Source organism: Quercus suber, unplaced genomic scaffold, assembly GCF_002906115.3.
Source record: "Quercus suber isolate HL8 unplaced genomic scaffold, Cork oak 2.0 scaffold_425, whole genome shotgun sequence".
Taxonomy (NCBI): Eukaryota; Viridiplantae; Streptophyta; class Magnoliopsida; order Fagales; family Fagaceae; genus Quercus; species Quercus suber.
This window is the reverse complement of record NW_027069876.1, coordinates 599,948-621,892: the sequence shown is the minus strand read 5'-3', so window position 1 is coordinate 621,892 and position 21,945 is coordinate 599,948. Positions and strand designations below refer to the sequence as shown.

The window sequence follows — 21,945 nt, the reverse complement described above, 5'->3', positions numbered from 1 at the left end:
AATGGCGGCTTCAGACCGGCGATGATGGCGTCTTCAGATCGGCGACGATAAAGTCTTCAAACCAGAGGCGATGGCGACAGCTTGATCGGTGAGGGCGGCTTGATCCACAATCCACAATGCCACCATACCATTGATTTGAGGGTGAGGAAATCTGATTTGAAGAAGAAAGAGAGAGAGAACATGGGTTGGAGAGAGACAAATCTATGAGAAGAGAGAGAAAACGTTGAATAAAATATTGAGAGGAGAGAGAAAAGGTTGAATAAAAAATTAGTTGTTTGGTTTGGCATTTGTCTCCGTACCGTCTCATATTTGAGACGGTACTGTAGTGGAGTGGCAAAATTTATGAGATTTGGAATACCTAATGAGTATTGATTTTAGGTGTTTGTTGTGCCCAATGCCAAATATTTGGCATTTGGCACACCTAATGGTAGTGCTCTTATTCAACTAACTTGCATTAAGTAATAATTGAGTCAGAAAAAAATTAATAACTCTTTCATTCTGTTGCTTAAAACAATTTTATTGTTCACTTTGTTTCCTTTATCTAGAGTCACAATCTTTTTCACAATATTTTTTACAATTGATGAGGTGATGAGTTATAAATAATAGACAATAAAGTGATGTTCGTAGTGGGTGGTTTAAAGGAGAATCAATAACAACTTGGTATGTAGCTCAACAATTGTGAAAGGGAAATTCTTCTTTTACATTGTTTCAGCAATGTAAATTTATATTGTAGACACACAAAAATTGGCAAATGTTGTACACATTTGCAAAAAATGAAATAAAAAAAAATCCATAATCCATTCATATGTTGACTTCTATAGTCTATTATAATTTCTGATTAACTGTAATGCAAAATGGCAAATTATTTAATCCACAGGTCTCTGAGTTGGAGAGAATGGTTTGTAGAGTGAACCTTACAGAACTTAGTGAGGCAACTGGCAATTTCAAGTTTTCAACACAGGCAATGTGATTGGGTTTGGAAATATTGGAATGATGTACAAGGGAGTGCTTTCAAATGGTTGGCCCTATGCAATTAAGAGGTTACATGACTCTAAATCTTTTGAGAAACAATATGTTTCTGAGCTATTGGCTTTGGGTAGATTGAGACACAATAACATAGTTCCTTTGTTAGGATATTGTATAGAAGGGAAGGAAAAGCTTTTGGTGTACAAATATATATCAAATGGTAACCTTTATGATTGGCTACACGCAGCGAAAGGCAGGCATAAGATCTTGAAATGGCCTTTAAGGATTAAAATTGCCATTGGGATCACAAGAGGCTCAGCATGGCTTCACCATTATTGCAATTTCCGAGTAGTCCATCTTAACTTGAGTTCAAACTCTATCTTACTTGATCAAAATTTTGAGCCCAAGATATCGAATTTTGGGGTGTCAATAATATCGAATTTTGGCGGGGAAATGTTCAAGAACACAAGAGGCAATAACATTTTTATAGGCAGTGATGTTTGGGAGTTGGGGTATGTAAAAAAGGATGTCTACGACTTTGGAATTTTGCTTCTTGAGCTAATTATAGGGAAGGAATCCATTGAAATTAATAATTATGCCAACAATTCAAATGGGAGTTTGGTTGATTGGATTGCACATCTTTTGACTAGCTCTTCTAATCTCTACAATGTGATTGATGAATCTTTGATTGGCGGAGGATTTGAAGATGAAATCTTTGATTTACTTAGAATTGCATATACTTGTCTTAAACTCTTTCCTAGTCAAAGGCCGACCACACTTGAACTATACAATACAATACGTATTTTTGGGGAGAGATATTGCCTCACAAGTAACTCTGAGATATTGAAGCAAACTGAAATTTCCACTGCAAGTACTTCTAATGAAATTGTTGATACTGAAATTACATAGGCCAATTATAGCATGGCATCTATAACAGATTTGGGTTTATGCTTATTTTCTATAATCTTTAACTGTCCTTTACCAGTGTTTTTTTTTTTTTTTTTTTTTTTTTTTTTTTTTTTTGGGTGCTTTGTGTCTGTGACCTTAAGAAAATGGGGAAATAAAGTTATATTGGTTATTGTTTATTGCTTTATTCACTGGGTACAACTTTTTTTAAAAAAATTATCTTCTTGTGCATGGAATTCCTAATAAATTTGTGTGATATATCAATAAATCCGATATATTATTATTTGAGGTGAAAATAGAATTTTCCATTTGGTATTAAATAAGATTTTTTTCAACATTATAAATCACAAAAATGATTTGAACATAAAACCCCTTTTCAATAAACTAAACTCTGCCTACAAAGTTCTGTTGATTAAAAACTATGAGGATAAATACGAATAGGAACAAAAGAAAACAATTGGTGGGAACCTATCCTCCACCCAAATTGCACGAAACCAACCGTCCTTTCAGTGTATGCGCACACACAATTATTGGACAAGCTCATAGAAGTTTCGTTTACATGCAGTAATTTGACAGCACTTTTATTGACTTTGTGTTCCATGCTCTGGAGTCACAACTAGCGTTCTTGACGGTGCAATGACTTGGAAATGACCTATTTTCCAATCTGAAATTCCCTGGAAATGATTTGTTTCAATATGTCTCTTTCAAAGTGGTTACACGTACGGCTCTTTACGCCTGTGTTTTCTTGCTAAACACTGACTAGCAAATGGATGAAGAGACGGACCCAAGCGGCCCGGCCCAAAGAAAATAGAAAAATTTGGATCCCCCTAGCCCTGAGAAAAAAAAGAAAATTTTTTTATTGGTTATATTTTTTTATTTTTAAAATTGTGCTTTCCTCTTCCAAAAACCTAGCCCAATTAGCAACTACACAACTCAAAAATTTAACAAAAACAAAACTTTAAAATAAAAATTGTAAATTGCAAATTGTGCCCCTAAAGTTTAAGGGTGTTTGAATTTTACACCCTAAAATTTTAAACTTTGAATTTTACCTCCTGAAGTTTGAGGTGTTTGGATTTTATCTCCTGAAATTTGAAATGTTTAGATTTTACACCCCAAAATTCTAAAACTTTAGGGGTGTAAGATCCCAACACTCCTAAACTTTAGATAGTAAAATCCAATCACTTCTAAAATATAGAGGGTAAAATCTAAATTCTAAAATGTCAGGGTGTATAATCCAAACACTCCCAAATGTTAGGGGTTAAAATTCAAATTCTAAAACTTTAAGGTGAAAAATTCAATCCCCCCAAATTTTAGGGGTGTAAGTTGCAATTTATCCAAATAAAAAATAAAAAATCATAGTCAGCCCAATATTAAAGTAATAGCATCAAGTGTTTTAAATGCTAAATATTTAGTATTTAGAACACCAAATACCAAAAAAACTACTATTCGAGACATTTCAAATGCTATATTAAAGTAGTAAAAGTAAGTTTTGGTCTATGAAAATAAATTTTTTTTTTGCAACAACTGATACTCTTAAAAAACAATATTATTATGTGTTTTTTTTGTCTTTATTGGTGTTCGGGGGCCCTTTTTTGAAGCTCGACCATGTGTTGTCCGTTGGAGGGATGACCTTGCTAGGCCCGAGTTGTATTTGGAGAGTTGCATCCGAAACTCAACATTGGGCCACGTGGTCCAATGGCTACTGGCAAACTTTTAAGCCTACAAAACCATTAAAGACAAAGTCTAAGAATCATGATAATGGTTGAATAAATATATAATATGTGTTTGATATAATAACTTTGATTAGTAGTTGTAATAGTAGTTAAAATAAAGTAATATGTATTTAAAGATGAAGTAATCATGTACTCAATGATGTAAATTTAAAGATATGTAAGCAGAGTCACTTATCTTTGTATCGTTTGTAGCTCCAGCTGTGTAGCATCAATGAGTTGATAGGATTCCAGCAGAATGACTCTAGTGGTGGAGAGGCAGTTTGCCATAATAACTTCAAGATTTTATAAATGTTTTCAAGTAGACTATTGTAATTGGTTATTCCAGTGAATTTTCTATGCAATTAGATACTGGAGTGGCTTTTCTTTGAAGGAATTCTTCATTGGTTTTCCATTTGTCAAAACGTTGTGCTTGGCTATTGTTTATTGCTTTGTGCACTTGATAGTTGATACAACTTCTTCCTTTTCTTTTCTTTTCTTTTCTTCTTTTTTTTTTTTTTAATTAATTATTCACTTGATAGTTGATACAACTTCTTCCTTTTCTTTTCTTTTCTTTTCTTCTTTTTTTTTTTTTTAATTAATTATCTTCTTGTGTATGGAATTCCTAATAAATTTGTGTGATCCATCAATAAATCCGCTATATTATTATTTGAGGTGAAAATAGAATTTTCCATTTGTTATTAAATAAGATTTTTTTCAACATTATAAATCACAAAAAAAATGATTTGAACATAAAACCCCTTTTCAATAAACTAAACTGTGACTACAAAGTTCTGTTGATTAAAAACTTTGAGGATAAATACGAATAGGAACAAAAGAAAACAATTTGTGGAGACATATCCTCCACCCAAATTGCGCGAAACCAACAGATCGTTGGACAAGCTAAGAGAAATTTGGTTTACATGCATTAATTTGACAGCATTGTTTATTGACTTCGTGTTTATTGACGGTGCAATGACTTGGAAATTAGACTCAGCAATTAAAAAACCTCATTACTTATCCAGTAGTTTAGACTTGGCTTCAATTTTTATATATTCTTTGAAGCTCCAAGAATTAATGGAAATAATCTATTTTCCAATCTGAAATTTCCTGGAAAGGATTTTGTTTTCTCTTTCTAAGTGGTTACACGTACGGCTCTTTACGCCTGCGTTTTCTTGCTATACACTAACTAGCAAATGGGTGAAGGGTCGGACCCAAGTGGCCCGGCCCAAAGAAAACAAAAAAAGCAAAAAGAAAAATTTGGATCCCCCTAGCCCAAAGAAAAAAAAAGGAATTTTTTTTTACTTGTTATATATTTTTTTATTTTTAGAATTGTACTTTCCTCTTCTGAAAACTTAGACCCATTCTCTTTTAATTAGCTTAGCTCAATTAGCAACTACTCAATTCAAAAACTTAACAAAAACAAAACTTTAAAATAAAATTTTCAAATTGCACTTCTAAAGTTTAAGGGCGTTTGAATTTTACACTCTAAAGTTTCAAATTTTGAATTTTACCTTCTAAAGTTCAGAAGTGTTTGGATTTTACACTCAAAAAATTTGAAACTTTAGGAGTGTAAAATCCAAACACTCCCAAACTTTAAAGAGTAAAATCCAATTACTCTTGAAATATAGGGAGTAAAATCTAAATTCTAAAACGTTAAGGTGTAAACTATAAAATTACACACCCCCTAGTGTAGTTTTAATAACACTAGTAAAAATTTAAGATAATTTTTAGTTTTTTTTTTAAGCAGATAATTTTTTTCTTTTTTTTAAAAGCAGATAATTTTTTTCTTTTTTTTAAAAGCAGATAATTTTTAGTTTTAATAGCACTATTAGTAGGAATTTTCAAAAAGTCTGGCTCCCCTCTAGCTCCGCCGCTGCCCGTGTCTTTGTCTCCTTTCCAAACCCATTAACTTCGTATGCAGCATTTGAATTTATCGACTTGCGTTCTTTGACTGGCATCTCTGCTTGACTTGGCAAGTTACACAATACCCTGAGCCAACTACTATACTAATTCTTTGTAGTACTCAGCCAACTACATCTTCCAAACCAGTTTCAAGATTCAAGAACTAATGAAATTTCCTGGGAATTGATTTTGTTTTTATCTTTTAATTCGCTTTCTAAGTTGTTACGTATAAGGCTTCTAAGTTGAAGACCCTTACAACCGCCTTAAAGATTCATGGAACGTCAGCAACAAAACTGAAGGTTCCATTTGTAGATTTACCGGAGTTGATTGCTGGCACCCTGATGAGAGTAAGGTCTTAAATATCAGACTCAGCGGCATGATGCTCAGGGGCCAGTTCCCTCGGGGCATTAAAAACTGCTCTAGTTTAACAGGGTTAGACCTCTCCGGTAATGAACTTTCAGGACCCCTTTCCATTTGACATAGCTGAGCTTTTACAGTATGTCACATCACTCGACCTCTCCGCCAACAAATTTTCTGGTGAAATCCCGAAGAGTATCGGCAATTGCAGTTATCTAAATGTTCTTAAACTTGACAACAACCAGCTCATCGGTGAAATCCCTCCCGAAACGAGCAAACTCGAACGTTTGAAACTCCTCAATGTTTCTAACAATCAGTTGGCAGGGTCAGTCCCTGTCTTTTACAGTTCATTGGTTACAGCCGAGAGCTTTGCTAACAACAAAAAACTATGTGGAGGGCCTTTGGAACCCTGTCCAAAGCGAGGACTGAGATTCTTTTCATTCAAAAGTGGGTTTCTAGTTGGTTATGCGGCTTCTGCAGTTACAGTAATGGCTATTTTGATGTGCCGCTATGTTGGATGCATGAATGGCAAGCAAAGTAATAAGAAGATGAGACGGTCGAACAAGAATAAAAAGGCTGATCAAGTTAACCGGTTGCAAATTAAAGGGCTTGCGCAAGAAGGGATCAGAAAGGTACTTACTCTTACTGCTAAAATTAAGAAACTTCTTTTGATTCCTTGTTTCAAATTTTGGGGAAAAAGGAGCCTCATAATTTTTTAGGATTGTCTCATTAAATTTATTTAATACAATTTGGACTAATTTAAAGAGTAATGTATTTCAAAATTATATTTTTATTTATTATAAGAACAATCATAAACATAATATTTGAACAATCATAAAATCATACATATAAATTTTATTGTACCAAAATGAAAACAACACAATTTTTCTCAGAAATTCAAAAGGCAAGTTAACTAAAATATTCATTTGTTAATAAAATTTATTTATAACATTTTGTAAATCATTAAAATATATATATATATATATATATAATTTGGAAATTATTCTTTTTGTTTTAAACAAAATTTCTCAAACCCTATTTTTTCTACCCTACTAATCCAAACTCCAAAAAACACAATTAAAAAAACTAATAAAACTTAATAATGATTAATTGGGCCAATTAGGAGAATAATTTTTTGTTGAAAATATATTAAGGTTATTTTCTGTACAGAAATTACAATTTTATTCACCCAAAACATTTTATCAAATAAACAATTATTAGCAAAATAAGAATTAAATTTCTATATGTGCATTGTTATAAAAACAATAATAATAATTAAAATACAATTACAAAAGCTAAAATATTTCACCTATTCGATTATTTTTGTTTGACTAACTTTTGCTTTTTTATGCATAAATGGCGTTATAGGGTACTTCTCTATAACGATACACTTCAGCTTTTAGATATATATAGAATATAGATATACAAAACCCCACTTGGTTTTTCCTTAAAACCTGATATTGTGTAACACTTAACCCCCTGCAGGTTTTGACTGTAACACTTAATCCCTTATGATTTTGATTGTAAAACAAAACCTCATGCTGTAATGTTTTTATATGAAAATAATATGAAAATTTGTAATAACATAAGCAACTCCTCATGAATATATAACAATTTGCATAGAAAATAATGCCACGAGCGGTTAAGTGTTACTCTCAAAACTTTAGGAGTTCCTTATGTTCCTTATTTTACAGAAAAATTTTATGGGGTTTGTTTATTTTCCCCCTTTCCCAAAAAAAAAAAAATTGTCTGATTTATTTTTATTTATTATTTTTTTTCTCAAGTTCAAGACTTAACAAAGATAAGCGAAACAATCTAAAAAATAATGCAATCATACAGCCCTATAAAAATTTAAAAGAAACACCCATGTGATAAATTATGTTGTAACTTCAAATTAGTACTAATCCAGAGTGGCAAATTGTTTGATCAACAGAATTCTCAATTGGAGGGAAATGTTACTAGAATGAACTTTACAAAACTTAGTGAGGCATCTAACAATTTCAGCACAGACAATGCCATTGGGCTAGGAAAGATTGGGGTGATGTACAAAGCAAAGCTTCCAAATGGTTCACTTCTTGCAGTTAAGAGGTTACATGGTTGTGAATCATTTGAAAAACAATTCATATGTGAGCTATTAGCTCTAGATAGATTGAGACACAATAACATAGTTCCCCTCTTAGGATTCTATAGAGAGAGGAAGGAAAAGCTTCTAGTGTATCAATATATACCGAATGGCAATCTTTATGATTTTTTTTTTTTTTTTTTTTTTTTTTGTACAATAAATACTTAAAATTTAGAACTCTTATCTTATTCAATCTACTGTAAAACAAACACTTAGAACTTAGAACCTTATCTTATTCAATCTACTGTAAAACAAACACTTAGAACTTAGAACCTTATCTTATTCAATCTACTGTAAAACAAATACTTATAACTTAGAACCTTATCTTATTCAATCTACTGTAAAACAAACACTTAGAACTTGGAACGTTATCTTTTTCAATCTACCGTAAAACAAACACTTAGAACTTAGAACCTTATCTTATTCAATCTACTGTAAAACAAATACTTATAACTTGGAACGTTTACCTGGTGCACCGGCCAGCACCCTAATCCTTCCCACAGACAGCACCAATTGTAAGGACTCAATCTGAATTGAGTGTTGGGTTTTCAGCCCAACAAGCCCAAACAATACATTTATAGAGAGTGGGCTGACAGGCTTAGGTGCTGGCCGTTGATCACCATGCCCAAACTTATCTTAAAAAATGGCTAAGTGTTTTCTTACAAATGGGGGAATGCTTCCTCGGCCACAAGGAGGCCTTGCTTTTTCCCCTCCCCCTTTTTGGCTTTACTAGCTCTTCTTTTATAGTTTTCATCTTCCTATCTCTTGCTTCCATCTGTTGATTGTCTATTCGCCTTTTTTCTGGTCGTCCATCCCATCAGAGGCTTTATCGATACTCAAGTGGCTCACTCTGACCAACGTTATCCTGCCAAGGGGTTAACTCTCCATTAATGCGGCCAGGAGGGTTAGTTGAGTGCATTAAATGCGAGAGTGACAGCTTACTTTGGGGTTAGCCACTCCCTGAAATCACTCTTGTCAGGCCGAGGACAAGGTATCCTCGACGTGGATTCAAGAGAATAGGCTTCCCCCCTTCTCCTCAGAAATAGATTGTGCTCCTCGGCATGGGCCTTGGGCCTGCTATATGATGGGCCGAGGCTATCAGGCCCACGGACCCCACAGTTTATTTTCCCCCTTTCCCAAAAAAAAAAAAAATTGTCTGATTTATTTTTATTTATTATTTTTTTCTCAAGTTCAAGACTTAACAAAGATAAGCGAAAAAATCTAAAAAATAATGCAATCATACAGCCCTATAAAAATTTAAAAGAAACACCCATGTGATAAATTATGTTGTAACTTCAAATTAGTACTAATCCAGGGTGGCAAATTGTTTGATCAACAGAATTCTCAATTGGAGGGAAATGTTACTAGAATGAACTTTACAAAACTTAGTGAGGCATCTAACAATTTCAGCACAGACAATGCCATTGGGCCAGGAAAGATTGGGGTGATGTACAAAGCAAAGCTTCCAAATGGTTCACTTCTTGCAGTTAAGAGGTTACATGGTTGTGAATCATTTGAAAAACAATTCATATGTGAGCTATTAGCTCTAGATAGATTGAGACACAATAACATAGTTCCCCTCTTAGGATTCTACAGAGAGAGGAAGGAAAAGCTTCTAGTGTATCAATATATACCGAATGGCAATCTTTATGATTGGCTACATGCAAGGGAAGGCAATGATAAGATCTTGGAATGGCCTTTGAGGATCAAAATTGCCATCGGGATAGCAAGAGGTTTAGTATGGCTTCACCATTAGAGTAATTTTCGAGTAGTCCATCTTAACTTGAGTTCAAACTGTATCTTACTTGATAACAAATTTGAGCCCAGGATATCAAATTTTGGAGGGGCAAAAATATCAACTTTTGAAGGGGCAATGGTCATGGATTCGAATGAGACTGACTCAAGCAATAGCTCTTTTGTAGACAATGGGGTATGGGAGTTGGGTTTTGTCAAAAAGGATGTCTATGACTTTGGACTTTTGCTTCTTGAGCTAATTATAGGGAAGGAACTCAATCAAATCAATAATTATCCAAACAGTTTGAGTGAGAGTTTGGTTGATTGGATTACTCATCTTTTGACAAGTCCTTCTAATGTCTACAGTGTCATTGACAAATCTTTGATTGGTCAAGGATTTGATGGTGAAATCTTTCAATTTCTCAGAATTGCATGTACTTGTTTTAAGCCCTTTCCTGTACAAAGGCCAACAATGCTTGAATTGTACAATACAATAAGTCTTTTGGGGGAGAGATATGGCATCACAAATGGCTGAGATTTTGAGTCAATCTGAAATTGGTACTGCAAGTACGTTTAAATGAAATTATTGAGGTAGAAATCACATAGACCAATTGAAGGATTGCATACAAAGTGCAAAATTATGTTGAGAAAAATCAGAAAACAGATTTTCTTTTTGGTTATGTTTGCTTGCTATAATCTTTTTCTGTCTTTTTGTCATCATTGCCCCTGAGAAACAGAAATAAAAGAATGTTATATTAGATTTATTTATTGCGACTAAAACACAAAGTTTCATTCTTTTGTGAATGCACGGTCCACTAATAAAATTGTCCTCCATTTTTTTTTTTTCATCGATTAATTATACTCACAAGGATATCTGTGTTTAGCAAATTTGTTCAAATTGCCAAAAATATTGATATTAATTTCTTGTGGAAATAAAGTACATTCATCTTGACATTCTATTGGTGGATAACTTCTATTGCTGCTGTTAGCTAGTCTTTTAGTTCACAAATGACTCAGAGATATTGCGTCAATCTGAAATTGCTACTGCAAATATGTCAAACGAAATTGTTGAGATAGAAATTACATAGACCAATTGAAGCATGACATACAAAGTGCAAAATTATGTTGTGAAAAATCAGAAAACAGATTTTCTTTTGGGTTATGTTTGCTTGCTATAATCTTTTTCTGTCTTTTTGTCATCATTGCTCCTGAGAAACAGAAATAAAATAAAGCTATATTAGATTTATTTATTACGACTAAAACACAAAGTTCCATTCTTTTGTGAATGCTCTGTCCACTAAATAAATTGTTCTCCATGTTTATCTGTCATCGATTAATTATACTCACGAGGATATCAGCGTTTAGCAAATTTGTTCAAATTGCCAAAAACATTGATATTTCTTGTGGAAATAAAGTACATTCATCTTGACATTCTATTGCGAGCTTCACAGTGGTGCCTATGATATGGTTTAATTTGAAGCTCTATGATTACAAGTTTAGGCTCACAAGTCACACCCAATATAAATATCTTTTTTTGTGCTCACGGGTTCATCAAGATAGAGGATGTATTTTCTCTTTCTGTAGGCTAGGTTTCTGCTCTCGCAACCATTTTGAAGTTGAGTCATTCTCATCAGCTCTCTCATAAAAAATGTCATTTTAACACATAAAAAACCTACTTTATCATTTTAGCACATCATTTTACAATTCACCATTTATCAGCTCTTCTATTTTTCAATTCTATACATTAAAATAATATATCAAACACATTAAATAATATTAAACAAATTCCAACATATTAAACTACAATCACAATCAACCTCCACAAACCACCAACGATAGCCAAAAGACAAACACTGCCAGCCAACTGCAACCACAAACACTACCGCCCACTACAGCCACAAACGGCAACGGCAACGGCAAATCACCACCAACGGCAAATCAACCTCCACAAACTACAATCACAATCACTGGATCTCTAACAAATTCCAAATCCAAAAACCTCAACAAAAGAGAAAAGAAAAAGAAACTCAAAATCTTCAACAAACACCGCCACCCACTACAGCCGCAAACATCGCTGGCCCAAAACTCAACCAACCACCGCCACAACCACGACACCACCACCTACCCAAAATCCCAACCCAACCAATCAATCAATGACCCAAAACCCACACATCGAAAACCCACTACAGCCACAAACACTGCCACCCACTACAGCCACAAACATCGCCGGCCCAAAACCAACCACCGCCGTAACCACGACACCACCACCAGCCCAAAATCCCAACCCAATCGATCAATCAATGACCCAAAACCCACACATCGAAACCCACCACAAATCTCACACCCATGACCCAATTAAGATATATGAATGTCAACGGCGAGGACTATAGGGTCGGCGGCGAGGGCTGTGGAGGTTGACAGCGAGGTGAGGCGGCGAGAGATCTTGAGCAAAGATGAGAGAGACCTTGAGCAAAGATGAGAGAGAACTTTTTTTTTTTTTTTTTGAGAAAGAGATGAGAGAGACCTTGAGCGGACTGAGAGGGAAGAGATAGAGAGTGACGGAGAGAGAAGAGAACAGTATTAAGGGATGAGAGAGGAGAGAGAAAATAGAATAAAAAAATATTAAACCAAAATGGCATTGCTGTCCATACGCTCTCATATTTGAGAGCGTATTGTAGCATGTCTCAAAATTTTAAGACATATAGCATATCTGATGAGGGTCTGTTTTTGTGTTTGGTGTGTCAAATGTGCCAAATATTTGGCATTTGGCACATTTGAGAGACCTTATGGGAATGCTCAACCTTAATATATGTGGTCCCTAACTTGTACTTTCAAAATTATTTCAAAAAGTCATTGTCGTCATTTGATGAATGAAAAATATTGTCATCAAAGAAAAACCAATCCATACCATAGGCTCCACGTAATCAAAATGACCTCAACTTCATGAATTTTGTTTTCTATGCCATAATATTTCCTCCACTAGATGATGATAAGGACCTTTGTGAAATATTTTAAGTACAAAATAAATAATCTAACCTAAAAAATACTATAAATAATTATATGGTTTTGATTATAATAGCTTTATACCCATTTAATTTGTAATTTGTATTAAGTGTTAGTTTTTTTTAGAATGTTTTAATTCATAAATTTGATTACAATATAGCAACATACATGTTTAATATAATCTATTTAACTAAGTTTTTTTAAAGCAAATTATTTACTACAATTATGCATCTTAAAACCTTTTGAGTATTAATGCATTATTGTTTGCTTATTGTTTTATTCTACAAACAATTTATTTGAGCTCTCTTACAACAACTACATTACTCATTTGTTTCTAGAAAAAAAAAAATACTTAATACTAAAATTTATAATGCTATGAAATTTGGTATGAATAAAAATCTTGTACATCACTCTGGATACAAGCTACCATATATAATACCAATGACATAACACCAACCTCTGTAATTTATCTGAGTCTGACAAAAAATTGTTGATAATATAAATCATGCTTGAATGGAAGATGAAAAAAAAAAACAAAAGTAACTAATAAGGGGGAGGGGAACATTTTACATTAGGCCTATATCCGTGTCCATCTCCTACAGAGCCGAGCAACATTATATATCTGAGAGTTTGGGGATGGGCTTAGGCTCACTTCAGTAACAAACGAAGGCCCAACAAACAAAATCATGTGCTAACAAACGAAGTTTTTTTTTCCTCAAATATCAATTATACTAGTGAATAGTGATACTAGTCTACGCAGCACGGGTCACTGCAAAAAATTCCTGCCTTTGCTCCCACTAGATTACATTGTCATTGTCGTTAGATTTAGTCGATGAATATATAATGATTCGTCGCTACTTTGGATTGGAATATTTTAATAGGACAAGATGTCCCTAAAATGAAATACTTCTTAAATATTTTTAATAAACATATAGGTGGCGTTTGGTACGGGAGAATCCACATTACTCTTGGCATCTAGATTCCTAGGAATGTGATTCCTAGGAATCACATTCCTAAGAATGTAGCTATTCCTATGTTTGGTTTATTCCTAAGAATCTTGAATAAATTATTTATTCTTCCCATTCTATCCTTAGATTTGAATGTGAACTACCAAGTCATTTAAAAAAAAGGGTTAAAATTGTCAATTTATAAAAAATACAATTTCCTTTAAGCTTGGGAATCTAGATTCCCACCTGTTTTAAAGAGAATCCACATTCCTACTAAGAGGGGTTTAAGGATTTCCCTGGCATCTGATTCCCTAGCATGATTTGCAACCAAACATGGGAATCTTTAAACATTCCCAGGAATCCTAAAACATTACCTTGTACCAAACGCCACAATAGGGTTAGAATCCCCTGTTTCCCTTAAAATGTTTTTTTTTTTTTTTTTTTAAAGATGATAACTCACATACAAAGTGTGGCTGACATGTGTTAGTAGATTTTTTAATACTGAGTTTTAAATATTGTTTTCTTGTAATCCATTCGCTTTTGAGTGTTTTTATTTTAAATTCTCAATTTGAGAAATGTGTATTTTGATAATACGAGTGTTTCACTTAATCTTGAAAAACATTAAATTACTCTTTTAACTTTTTTTATTCAATTGTTACAATAAAAGATGTAGAGGATTTAACTCGAATTCTCCTTATAAATGAGATCAAATTATGCCATTAAATTATAAGACTTCTCACTTTATTTTTGCCTTTAACAAAAAAATATCATTAACAAAATTATAGGGTTATTTTAGACTGATTATTCTTCCTTAATATTTTGATGGGTCCGATAAACCATTACTAGACCAAATGCTCTTTTTATTATTTTTATTATTATTTTTTATGCCAAAGATATTTAATGGGCTGCTTTTTTGGATCAAAAGCCTTGAATTAATCTTTCATAATTCAGCCTACTCATTCGTTATTTAGGCCCAAACAAAAACAAAACCCAAAAGATTTGAATTTCACAAACGGTTCGAGTAGGTATCAGAACATGATCTTGCTATGATGTTTCTAGCTGTAATAGTCTTTGCATATGATTTCGTAGTTTCTTCAATGACCAGTACTCCAAGTCTCCAACAATCTCCCAATTCCCACGAAGCCAACCAAAGTCCTTCAACTTTCAACGCGGTCCATCTGAACAACAAAGTTAGACTAGCTTCCCCTTTTTTCTTTGTGCTTTTGAAAAAGTATATATGGTTTATTGTTCAAATGGGAACTTGCATTGGCTTTATAAGACTCATGATTCATGATAATTGCTTAGGGCTTATGTTCATTTCATTACTTATTTACTGCGTATTTAGATATTAACGTATTTATATCAATTTATTTTATCTATTGTGTAAAAGTAAAAATTATTCCTTAAAAATGTGATGTTTTCAAAAGCAAACCACAAAAATCAAATAAAAATCACCAAATCAGAGTTTTAAATTATAATTAAAATTTTAAAATAAATCTAGGTGCAATTGCACAAAAAGTCCATGTAACTAAGTCACACTCAGGAATATTGTACCATTTTTCCTTTGTATAAATAGGAGGGTCCCAATAGGATGAGGTGACTAACAATTTTCTCTCCAAAACATTTATTGTAGGAACATAAAAGTTTTCTATTGTAGACTTTTCATGCTTAAAGAACATGACTTGCAAACTAATAAAACTAGAGTTNAGAATAAAAAAATATTAAACCAAAATGGCATTGCTGTCCATACGCTCTCATATTTGAGAGCGTATTGTAGCATGTCTCAAAATTTTAAGACATATAGCATATCTGATGAGGGTCTGTTTTTGTGTTTGGTGTGTCAAATGTGCCAAATATTTGGCATTTGGCACATTTGAGAGACCTTATGGGAATGCTCAACCTTAATATATGTGGTCCCTAACTTGTACTTTCAAAATTATTTCAAAAAGTCATTGTCGTCATTTGATGAATGAAAAATATTGTCATCAAAGAAAAACCAATCCATACCATAGGCTCCACGTAATCAAAATGACCTCAACTTCATGAATTTTGTTTTCTATGCCATAATATTTCCTCCACTAGATGATGATAAGGACCTTTGTGAAATATTTTAAGTACAAAATAAATAATCTAACCTAAAAAATACTATAAATAATTATATGGTTTTGATTATAATAGCTTTATACCCATTTAATTTGTAATTTGTATTAAGTGTTAGTTTTTTTTAGAATGTTTTAATTCATAAATTTGATTACAATATAGCAACATACATGTTTAATATAATCTATTTAACTAAGTTTTTTTAAAGCAAATTATTTACTACAATTATGCATCTTAAAACCTTTTGAGTATTAATGCATTATTGTTTGCTTATTGTTTTATTCTACAAACAATTTATTTGAGCTCTCTTACAACAACTACATTACTCATTTGTTTCTAGAAAAAAAAAATACTTAATACTAAAATTTATAATGCTATGAAATTTGGTATGAATAAAAATCTTGTACATCACTCTGGATACAAGCTACCATATATAATACCAATGACATAACACCAACCTCTGTAATTTATCTGAGTCTGACAAAAAATTGTTGATAATATAAATCATGCTTGAATGGAAGATGAAAAAAAAAAAACAAAAGTAACTATTAAGGGGGAGGGGAACATTTTACATTTTTTTTTTTTTTTTTTTGATAGACTCTATCTAGATAATTGAATAGGTACTACCATATTTTTTTATTATTTTTTATAAACTGCGACCCAATTGCTAAAACAAAACATAAATAAATGTTTTTTTATATTTAAGAATTATGCCATTTTGGATATACATCATTATAAGTTTCTTTAAAAAACTTTCTTCCGTGTATGTTAAAAAATTTTAGTATTCTTAAAAAAAAATAAATAAATAAATAAATAAAATTAAAAAAAAGGCCCTTTCCACACTCCGGACAATCGTCCATTCTCGCTTTTAAATCCCTTGACTAATTGACTTCGTTTGCAGCCTTTGAATTAATGTACTAGCCTTCTTTGACTATATCACTGCTTGACTTGGAAAAGTACAAGCCAACAATTACTCTGTAATACTCAGCCAATTACGTCCTCCAAACCAGTTTTTTGAAGATTCAAGAACTAATGAAATTTCCTGGAAATTATATTGTTCTTATCTTTTTCCGGTTTCTAAGTAGTTACATATAACGCTTCTTATGTCTGCGTTTTATTGGCAAACACTTTAGAAGCAAATTACATGGCTCTTAATTCCAGAGTATTGTTGAGTGCTCTTTTTCATATAATCTTTGCTCGATCATTTCTTGAAATAAGCAATGGCTTCGAGACTGATGTCGACTGCTTGAAGTCAATTAAAGATTCACTTGAAGACCCTAACGGCTACCTTAAAGATTCATGGAACTTCAACAACAATACTGTAGGTTTCATCTGTAGATTTACTGGGGTCGAATGCTGGCACTCTTCTGGGGAAGATGTCTTAAATCTCCGACTCAGCGACATGGGGCTCAGGGGCCAGTTCCCTCGTGGCATTAAAAACTGCACAAGTCTAACAGGGTTAGACCTCTCCAATAATGAACTTTCGGGACCCCTCCCATTTGACATAGCAGAGTTAGTCCCGTCTGTCACAAGCCTCGACCTCTCCGGCAACAAATTTTCTGGGGAAATCCCAAAGAACATTGTCAATTGCAGTTATCTAAATCTCCTTAAACTTGACCACAACCAACTAACTGGTGAAATCCCTCCGCAATTAGGCCTCCTCGCTCGTTTGAAACAATTAAGTGTTGCTAACAATATGTTGTCAGGGGTTGTCCCTTACTTTGGTCCCAATGCCTCTATTACAGCCGATAGCTTTGCTAACAACAAGGGACTTTGTGGGGGCCTTTGAAACCCTGTACAACTCCAAAGCGTGGATTGAAATTCGACTTTTCTTTCAAAGGTGGGTTTGTAGTTGGTTATGTGGTTTCTACAGTTTCGGCAGTGACTATTTTTATGTCCTATTATGTGGTTTGCATTAATGACAAGAAAAGAGATAAGAAGAAGACACTGTCAAAAGAGAGGACTAGTAAGAACGAGGAAAAAGAAGCTGATCAAGTTAATCAGTCGCAAACTCAGGGGCTCCTGCAAGAAGCGACCAAAAAGGTACTTCATCTAACTCTAATAAACTCAAGAAACTTCTTTCAATTCCTTGTTTCTACAATTTTTTGGAAAAATATACAAAGTCAATTAGGTTTTTCCATCAAAACATGAAATCGTGTAACAGCAGGGATTTTGACGGTAGCACAAAACCTCATGTTGTACCTTAATCTCTTGGAAACTTGTAATCACATTAACAACTTACTGTTCGTTTTCATGAATGTGTAACAGTTTACACAATTAATAATACCTTAAGAGGTTAAGTGTTAAACTGAAGACAATAGGGGTTCCCTTTTTAGCAAGAAAATCACAGAGGGTTTGTTTCTTCCCCACCAAACACACCCCCCCCCCCCCCCCCATCCAAAAAAATAATAATAATAATAATAATGCAAACATGCAGCCCCTTAAAAGAAACATCCATTTGATAAATTTTGTTTTAACTTCAAATTTGTACTAATCTAGAGTGGCAAATTATTGATTTGCAGAATTCTCAGTTGGAGGGAATGGTTACTAAAATGAACTTTATGGAACTCAGCGAGGCAACTAACAATTTCAGCACAGACAACACCATTGGGCTGGGAAAGATGGGGGTCATGTACAAAGCAGTGCTTCCAAATGGTTCACCTCTTGCAGTTAAGAGGTTGCATGGTTGTCAATCATTTGAAAAAACCTTCATATGTGAACTATTGGCATTGGGTAGATTGAGACACAATAACATAATTCCCCTCTTAGGATTCTGCAGAGAAAGGACAGAAAAACTTCTAGTGTACCAATATATATCGAATGGCAATCTTTATGATTGGCTACATGCAAAGGAAGGCAATGACAAGATCTTGGAATGGCCTTTGAGGATTAAAATTGTGATCGGTATAGCAAGAGGCTTGGCATGGCTTCACCACAAGTGGGATTTCAGAGTAGTGCATCTTAACTTGAGTTCAAACTCTATTTTACTAGATAAGAATTTTGTGCCCAAGATATCAAATTTTGGAGGGGCAAAAATATCTAGTTCTGAAGGGATGATGTTCATTGATTCAAATGACTCTAACTCAAGCAATAGCTCTTTTGTAGACAGTGGTGTTTGGGAGTTGGGTTTTGTCAAAAAGGATGTGTATGACTTTGGAATTCTGCTTATTGAGCTAATTATAGGGAAGGAACCCATTCAAATCAACAATTTTTCAAACAGTTTGAATGGGAGTTTGGCTGATTGGATTACTCATCTTTTGAGTAGTTCTTCCGATCTCTACAGTGTCATTGATAAATCTTTGATTGGTCGAGGATATGATGGTGAAATCTTTCAATTTCTTAGAATTGCATGTACCTGTCTTAACTGCTTTCCTAGTCAAAGGCCAACAATGTTTGAATTGTACAATACAGTAAGTACACTTGGGGAGAGATATGGCATCGCAAATGACTCTGAGTTATTGAGGCAAACAGAAATTGCTACTGCAAGTACCTCAAATGAAATTGTTTCGGTAGAAATTGCATAGACCCATTGATGTATGGCATAGAAAGTGTATCTTTTTCCATGAGAAATATATGTAGACTGTAGACAGAATTGCTTTTGGGTTATGTTTGCAGTTTGCTAGCTATAATCTTTTTCTGTCAACCATGGTCTTTTTTCTTCGTTTGCTCCCTTAAAAAAAGATTAAAAAAAACTGAAAATTTCTATGTTTTTGTGAATGCATGGTCCATTGAAAAAAAAATGTTCTCCATTTTTATCGGTCTTTGTTATTCTAGTCATGATGAGATGAGGGTTTGAAATAATTGTTCAAATTTCCCCCAAAAAAAAAATGTTATATTTCTTGTGGAAATCAGGTACATCTTGAGATATATATATATATATATAAAACAGTGGAACAGGTGGAAGTCGGGTTTGAATCACAGACATGAGGCATCACAAAGAATACTATTACCTCTGGACTATCACCTGTACTCCATACATCTTGATGTTTTGTTGGTGAACAAATTGTATAGGCTGCTGTCAGCAAGAGCCTTTCATTTTATAACTAATACAAAATAGTCAACCATTGTGTCTGATACAGAGTAACCTCACACTTTGTACATTTGCATATGGATGACCATTTCTACAGCATTCTTTCTATAAGGCTGTAACCATTGGTAACATGATTTTCCAAAAAGAAAAAAAGAAAAAAGAAATTGGCTCTTATGGATGGGGACATAATAGTTATCCTCGTTGTAGTCAAGTAAACAATTTTAATAATTCTAATAATTAACCATTCCATGCATTCTATCCAGTGAAGGAAGGTTTGTGCAATTATATAATCATGAGGCATCATCGTAGTTAATTTGTACTTTTCTTAATTGACCAGTGACTAGTTCTCTAGTTGATTAAAATAACCAGTGTTCATTTGGGGCAAATAATTCAAATGAAAACACGTATTCATTTGGCTTATTTACAAGGCCTCTGATGGGTGATGGCAGACATCAAAACTTTGATAGGCAAGTCTTGCCCGGGCTTCGTCATCATGCACTTCATTTTCTCTTGATACCCAATTAAAATTAATTAGCATTTTCGAATTTAATTACTATATACCAAAGAGCTGACATTGAATCCTGGACTCGGTCAATCCATTTTTATTGCCAGGTTTTCCTTCCTGCTTCGTCTTTCAAAAGTCAATAATTTCAAAAGTTTTGTTGGAGCCTCAATAGGGTAGATGATCCTCAATATGTACATGTGAATTTCTCTATTCATAATTGTTTTCTTTAATTCCTTTTGGTTTGCATTTTTTTGGAGTCATTGAATGCAAGGTGGACAGAATTGGACCAAATAGGGCAGAGTGGACAGAAAAGGATTAAAGTGAACCGAATAGGAATGTTGTCAATTGAATAAGACCAAAGTAGACAGAATGGCCAAATAAGACCAATGTGGACAAAATAGAACCAAAGTGGACAGAATGGACCGAATAAGACTGAAGTGAATTTAATGGCTCTAATAGGACTGAAGTGGACCAAAGTAGACAGTTTGGACTGAAGAAGACCAATGTCGACCGAATAGGACTGAAGTGAATAAATGAGGACCAATATAGACCGAATAGGACCAAAGTGGACTAAATAGAACCAAAGCGGACTGAATAGGACCAAATTGGACTGAATAGGACTGAAGTAAAAACATTGGGACCATTGTAGAGTGAATAGGACCAAAGTAGACCAAAGAGGACCAGAGTGGACCGAATAGAACCAAAGTGGACCAATTTCTAATTTCTAATGTACCTTCTTCTTCTTCTTCTTCTTTTGTATTTTTTTTAACTCTGAACTAAATATTTTAGCCCAAATATTTTTTAAAAAAATTCATGCTTTTTAACCCAAAAATTAATATAAAAAATGAATTTTTTAGCTAAACTTAAAAAGTCAACCTACAAAAGGAATCAATTAAAGGCCTAATTAGTCCAAAATGGACCAAAGGGGACAGAAATTGACAAAGTGGACCAAGTGTACCAAATAGAACCGAATGAAATCAAAGTAGACCTAATAGGACCGAATAGACATTGTTTAATTTTTAGGAAGAAAAAATTATTTTCAACAATTTTAGAGAAAAATTATACATTATATTACAATTACAAAATAATTATTTACTCCCCCGCATCTTGTGGGTATGCGACTAATCAATCAATATATATATAAAAGAAGAGACCCCATGTGAGAAAACATGAGGTTCTGGTTTTTTGTTTTTTTGCCTTTTTTTTTTTTTTTTGGGTTTCATGTTATTACATTTACACCTCATTTATTACTCCTCCTCAGCATGGTTCTTAGAATCGGACTAGAACGGGAGGTCGGACTGTGAGAACTGAGAACCAGGATGAAAATCGGTTTTTTAAGCCTAAAGAACCAGATTTTTTGTTAATTTTGTGAACCCCTAAAACTGGGGTTGGACCGCACGAACCGGTGAGAACCGTGTGGTCCAACCCCTTAGAATTTTTTTTTTTTTTATATATATATAAAAACAATTTAACACAATTTTATTCTACTTAATTAAATTATCCATCTCTTACAAGGAATAAAAAAAATTGAAATTCTATGTTAGCATGTGCAGGTCTTCATCGTTGATTCAAAAAAAAAAAAAAAACTGATTCTTCTGCCTCTACGGTTTTGGTGATGATACGGGGGAGAGAAGAAGAAGAAAGTGACATCGAAACTTAGG

At 33.5% G+C, this 21,945-nt stretch overlaps 2 protein-coding genes across 2 annotated transcripts; both read left to right on the top strand.

The window, feature by feature from the left end:
* Window positions 1–993: 993 nt before the first annotated feature.
* On the top strand, window positions 994–10,426 carry LOC112007640 (probably inactive leucine-rich repeat receptor-like protein kinase At5g48380). The gene is given in 5 exon segments (XM_065761712.1): window positions 994–1,837; window positions 5,729–5,955; window positions 5,957–6,545; window positions 7,742–7,969; window positions 9,270–10,426. Coding segments are annotated over 5 exon segments (2,853 nt in total). The 3' UTR covers window positions 10,235–10,426.
* Window positions 10,427–16,791: 6,365 nt separating this feature from the next.
* LOC112007622 (probably inactive leucine-rich repeat receptor-like protein kinase At5g48380) lies at window positions 16,792–19,392 on the top strand. Its single transcript, XM_024039998.2, is given in 3 exon segments — window positions 16,792–17,527; window positions 17,530–17,792; window positions 18,272–19,392. Coding segments are annotated over 3 exon segments (1,899 nt in total). The 5' UTR covers window positions 16,792–16,893; the 3' UTR covers window positions 19,274–19,392.
* Window positions 19,393–21,945: the final 2,553 nt, after the last annotated feature.